The 5451-nt window shown below is 44.0% G+C and overlaps 2 protein-coding genes across 3 annotated transcripts in view; both read left to right on the top strand.

Annotated features, from left to right (window-relative positions):
- GTSE1 (G2 and S-phase expressed 1) overlaps positions 1 to 829 on the top strand; it is a 21388-nt gene extending 20559 nt beyond the window's left edge. The window contains exons 12-13 of one of the 2 annotated variants that reach the window (XM_019509379.1): positions 160 to 210; positions 339 to 829. In XM_019509379.1, the coding sequence (XP_019364924.1) occupies positions 160 to 210; positions 339 to 422 (135 nt within the window). In that variant the 3' untranslated portion in view covers positions 423 to 829. The remainder of the gene's footprint in view (positions 1 to 159; positions 211 to 338) is intronic. The other variant, XM_019509380.1, reaches the window with a different exon arrangement.
- A 4359-nt stretch (positions 830 to 5188) lies between these two features.
- TRMU (tRNA 5-methylaminomethyl-2-thiouridylate methyltransferase) overlaps positions 5189 to 5451 on the top strand; it is a 28350-nt gene continuing 28087 nt past the window's right edge. Inside the window, exon 1 of the mRNA XM_019509378.1 lies at positions 5189 to 5293. Within this exon, the coding sequence (XP_019364923.1) occupies positions 5209 to 5293 (85 nt within the window). The 5' untranslated portion in view covers positions 5189 to 5208. The remainder of the gene's footprint in view (positions 5294 to 5451) is intronic.

Genomic DNA, 5451 nt, shown 5'->3' with positions numbered 1-5451 from the left:
GGGGGGGGGGGTGTTTGGTTTTTTTTTTATCTTGAATCAAAAACTTCAGGCATAGGCTAAGCCTATCTGCAGAGCATCAGGCTTTAATTTTGTTTGGTACCTAGTTGGGTGAAGAGACTGAATTGTTTAAAACTGGTAGTGCAGCTGTTTGTCTTCCAGGTACCTGATGAGCTGAATCTTCAACTAAACTGCCCTGCTGATGCTTTGGAAGTAAGCAGACAACATTGTGCAACTAGAGTGACTGGCTATAATTACCCAGGTTCCTGATATTCTAAGTATAGAGTAAATGACAAAAATAACAACTTTTTAACTTTTGTTAATTTCTCATTTTCTTTCAGCTGATAGATCTGAGTTCTCCTCTTATCACTCTGAGCCCTGACATGAACAAAGAGAACCTGGATTCTCCTTTACTGAAGTTCTGAACTGAAGCAGAACCCAAAATTCTTCTTGGCATCTGCAACTTTAATTTGAGCTGTTGGAGGTGTTATCTTGACAGAGGAACATGGAGCAACTATTATAACAAAATGAAGAATTGAATGCAACTCATTTGACAAAAGATTGATTAGAATTCTTGGCGACTGAAATTCTCAATTTGAATACATGTGACTTGACCTTACATATGACAATGCATGTATTTATTTTTAAAAGTAAATTATTATACAGAAAAACATCAACCTTTTTCTAAAGATGTAATTGGAAAGTGAAATGGTATTAAATGTACAATATTTGAAAAATTAAGATATATTGTAATTAAAAACTTCAATCTCAGAATTTTAATGATCTGTGTGAAAGTATAAGGAGTCTAGAAATAAATTATTTGGACAAATGAGTAGTGCAATCTTAATGCAATATTTCAGGAAGCCAAAATCGCTAAATTGAATGTCACACTAATAGTGTGACAAAAGATAATGTTAAATATAGGAGGCACTATGCATTGTGTGGCAGGTGGTAGCTAATGTGGCTGCAGCCTGGGTTGGGGCCACAGCACCAGCCAGCCAGCCCCCCACTCCTCTCCCCTCCTACACCCTTGGGTTCCTTCTGCTCCCTCCCCTCCACTTTGTTCTGCCTTGGTAGGGCTCCATCTCTGCTGCAGCCTGGGGCACATTAGCATGCATTTGCTCTGGCCCCAGCCTAGCTCTGTGGCAGTCATTCAAACAGGAAAGCATGGGACGGATTGCAGTTTCCAGCTCGCTTATTTCATGTTTGTTTTAAAAATGTATAGGTTGTACCACTACACAAGTCAATGGATTGGCCTTTTCTTGAAAATCAAAGTGCTTTACCAATTCTGCACCTCTGTTACGAAGTAGGTAATGTGTCCGGTTTATAGACAGTTGTCACTAGTGTCCCCCAGTCACTAGTGTCATGCCCAGGTGTAGTTCTGTAAACTACTTTTTAGGAAAATGCTAAGCATAAGTAATATTGTTTTGTTCCTTGACATAACTAATGCCACTAAGTAAAATCAAAGCAAGTGGGTCACAGTTTAGTTTAGGGTGACCTCTAACCCATGGCAGCAAAAAAATGTTGAGAGAATGTGGCTTAACAGTCCAAGACAGCAGAATCCAAACAGCAGCCTGATGGGAAAACAACCACTGTAAAAGATCACAATTGAATATATATGACAACCATATATATAGAACATACAGAAGAGAACTGTTTAAAAAAAAAAAAAAAAGCATATAAAAATCTTTAAAGCTGGGGAGAGGAAAAGAAAACAACTTCTTGAACCCTCGTGCAGTAATAGATGCCTGGCCAGCTGAAATCACTGTATCCATCAGAAGGTTTGCATAAGAATATTTATGTTGACTGTTACAGCTTGATTAAAAGTTGAATGTAGTAGTTAAAGCTTCAGGGGTGTACTTGGTAGCTGTGTTAGTCTGAGACAAAAAGACATACAAGAAACGAACTCCTGGTTCCAAAATGATACCTTTTATTAGACCAACTGGAAAATGGAAAGAAAATTGTCCTTTTCTGCAAGCTTTTGGGATCAAAGTCCACAGGTATGAAATAAACTTCAGTTTATTTCCTACCTATGGGGACTTTTTACCATTTTGTACCATCTATACTTTTCCCAGAGCCTGACAAAGGGACTTGGATCCCGAAAGCTTGCAGAAAAGGACGATTTTGCCATTTTCCCGTTGGTCTAATAAAAGGTATCATTTTGGAACCAAGAGTTCTAGTTTTTTGTATGTAAAGCTTTGCTTAAATATTGGTATTGCTTAGGTGTTCAATAAAGTAGGATTTGAGACCAGAATAGTCTCATTTCATTTCCATTCACCCCATCCCTTAACTAAATTTAGTACAACGCTGGTACACTAGAACTAGGGACTAGAATTTCACATTTCTGACTATACCTTACCTGTGCTGTTTGCTGCTCAGCAATGTTCCATGTGTCCTAAACTACGCTGTAGCAGAGGAACTCCAAATTTAAACTAATCAAGAATCTTTTGGGTATAAATCTGAGTGAATGGTGATGGCTACCTGGAAGAATGACTAATCTGTACCTGTGGCTGGCTGACCACATTCAATTTTAGAGTAAGAATGATAGACACAAAATTAAATTCAGCTTGCTGCTTGCTTTTCTTTATCTTGCCCTCTAGCAGCAGAGGTACAACTTCACTTTAAATATTTCTGTTCAACTTTTTAATTACCCCAGCACCAGCAAGAATACCTCAGAGACTGAAATGCTAAATTTTTAAAACGCTAACTAATATAATCTAATGATAAGCTTTATAAAAATGTGTGCGACAGAGGGAGGCACAAGTCACTGAGTTTTACAGTAAGAAGTGTCTCGCAACCATGCTTAATAAGGGTCCATTTTATATTGGTCAGTTAAACCCCATGCTAGAAAGGTAGTAAGTGATGTAGAACTTCATGTAAAGCAAAAAGTTTACTTGTATAGTGCCTTAGCTGGAAGGATTCTTGTTGTAAGCAGTGTACAAAATCATTTAGATCCTTTCCTGCTTGAGGAGCATTTTTTTACTTTCATAAAGATGACCAGAGTAGCTACTCTGTTCCTATAGGATTTTTGACTTAATGATCAGGAAGCAAGATTCTTAAAGACAGGTTCTAGAGTAGGGGTTCCCAAAGTTTTTATGCCGTGGCCCAACAGTCGCAGCCAACTGCAGACAAAATTTCTGGCCAGAAAATGGGTAAGGATGTGGGGGCAGGGGGCAACCCTGCACTGCTGTGGGCCCTGTGAGCCACAGCCTCCACCCAGCTCTGGGGGACTGCGGTTTGCTGGTCTGTGGCCACTTCTGGTCTGGCAACCAACCTGCTGTGGCCTGGCCTGGCACCAGGCTGTGGCCTGGGGATTGAGAACCCCTGTTCTGGATGAAGCCTGGCAGCTCAAAGAAAGTAGAAACAAATCTGTTGTAACACTTTTTTTCCCCCAAAAATCTCAGTTTGGGGCAAATTTTAGGTTTGAATATGGCTTTAGGTTTGACCTTACAAGGAGTCTTTTGTGTATGCTCTTAAATTCACAGTTGTGAAATGAGTACATTCTCTCAACTGGATTACTTGTACCCTAACTAGCTCAGGTTTTTCTAGACCTGTATCTAGAGTCCCCCAAAGCTCAATCCAATAACCGTATTTTCAGACCTGTATATGAAGTTGCTCTGTCACTCACTTTGGCATTCACATTTACCAGAGACCATGTAATCAGCTTGCTTTTAAGATAAATTTAAGTTGCATTACTTATTTGCACCACAGCCTCTGTCTGTACAGCTGTTTTTCTGTTATGTGATGCTTTGGAAATCATCCCACTATAGTAATTGGGGTAGGGAGGATAGTTATATTTTGAGAGAGGTTATTTTGTTGCATAACTGACACATGGAACAAGCTGTACTTATGAGCAGTAATGAGCAGAGTTGCAAGCACAGTGTTCCCTCTTGAAATAAGTTTGCCTCAATTAGGGTGTTAACCCGGGAAGAACTGAAATCAATTTCCTTCAGCTTTCATGGATTAGCAGTGGCATGCATGCAGCTTTGTTCCTGACTTACCTAGTTTATGTCCTGGCTTCATTTCTACACTGCATCATAGTCTCAGACCTCATCTACTTTTCTGGAGCCACAGTAACTAGATGCCACCCCATTTTCAGATTTGCGCACATCACCAGACTTTGCCCATCTTTTGTTGGATGTTTCATCTGTTGAAAGTTTAGCAGCTCACCTGGTTACCTTTTGTTTTGTAATTCAAGTAAGCTGCACTGGAGCCCATAAATAAAGACTGAAACTGCTAGCATTCTGGGGAAGAGCTAAAGTCCGGCAAACCCTTAGGAAGGAATGTGTGTGGATGTACAAATGTGGCAGTGATAGTCTGCAGGGCTGCTTCAACGGAAAGGACCTTAGTGCTTTGTAGCATGGCTATAAGTGGTAATGATGTTGATTGCTGTTTAGACATTGACCAAGTTACAGCTCCCTGTTACAAGAAGCTAGACTCAATCTTCTCAGGGACGATGGTATTGAGCCATGACTTGCTAGAGGTTTGAAGATGGCCTTGACAGACCCAGAGGTGGCAGGGCCAAGGACTGCATCATCAAAGAAATCCTAGAGATTTCCTTGCCAGCCAGGAGGTTGAGCATTCACCCATGTCTCCTACCTCATATTGGAGTCCTTCAGCCTGCCTGTCTGCCATCTGCGGGATCGTTTTGGTATGCAGCCTGGACACAGACAGCTGGGAAGCACATATCCACCTGGGTCTAGATTTGATGGTGTGCGCCAAGAGGGGGTTAGCGAAGTCACTCAGAAGGCAGAGTGGATCTGCGCCTCTAGACTAAGAGTTGCATTTAGAGCACAAGCTTTCCTGAATTCAGGTTCACTTTCCGGGCCCAGGCAGCACCTGTATATGTCGCTAAGCCCTAGCATGTGAGTGTCCTGCCTCCACCTGGCACAGGCAACAGTCTCCCAGCCCAGGGCACAGAGGCCAGTGGTTTCCCACCCCTCCAGTGCCAGGGATTACTTCCAGGGCTCCCACAGTGGGCAGCCCTTCCGGGACAGCCTGATTTTCACGTCAGTTAAGCAACAAGCAGCTCTGCCCCCTGCAGCCTTGGGCGCCCCTTCCTGCAACGGAGCCCATGGGTGTCCCCGGAACCCCTGAGGCGGCGCGTGTTTCCCGCCGGACACAGCCCAGTGAGGGACAGCGCGCCCTTCTGTACCGCCGGAAGGCCGACCGGAAGTGTCCGTTCCTCAAACCTGGCCCCCAGCCGGGAAGATGCAGGCGGCGGCGCGACATGTGGTGTGCGCTCTGTCCGGCGGCGTGGACAGCGCGGTGGCGGCGGTGCTGCTCCGGCGGCGAGGTGCGGGCGCGGGGAGGGGTCGCCCTACGCCGGCATGGGCTGAAGCGGCTGGGGTGGGGCGCTGAGGAGACAGCGGCTGAGAGTCGGGAGTGGGGCACCGGCAGGCCTTCGGGGGCAGGGACTTAGGAGAGAAGGGCAGAGGCATATCACTGCCCCCG

The sequence above is a fragment of the Gavialis gangeticus genome, unplaced genomic scaffold, assembly GCF_001723915.1.
Source record: "Gavialis gangeticus isolate Ggan-Ray unplaced genomic scaffold, GavGan_comp1, whole genome shotgun sequence".
Lineage (NCBI taxonomy): Eukaryota > Metazoa > Chordata > Crocodylia > Gavialidae > Gavialis > Gavialis gangeticus.
The sequence above is the reverse complement of the archived record's forward strand: the minus strand, read 5'-3'. Positions and strand labels throughout refer to the sequence as shown.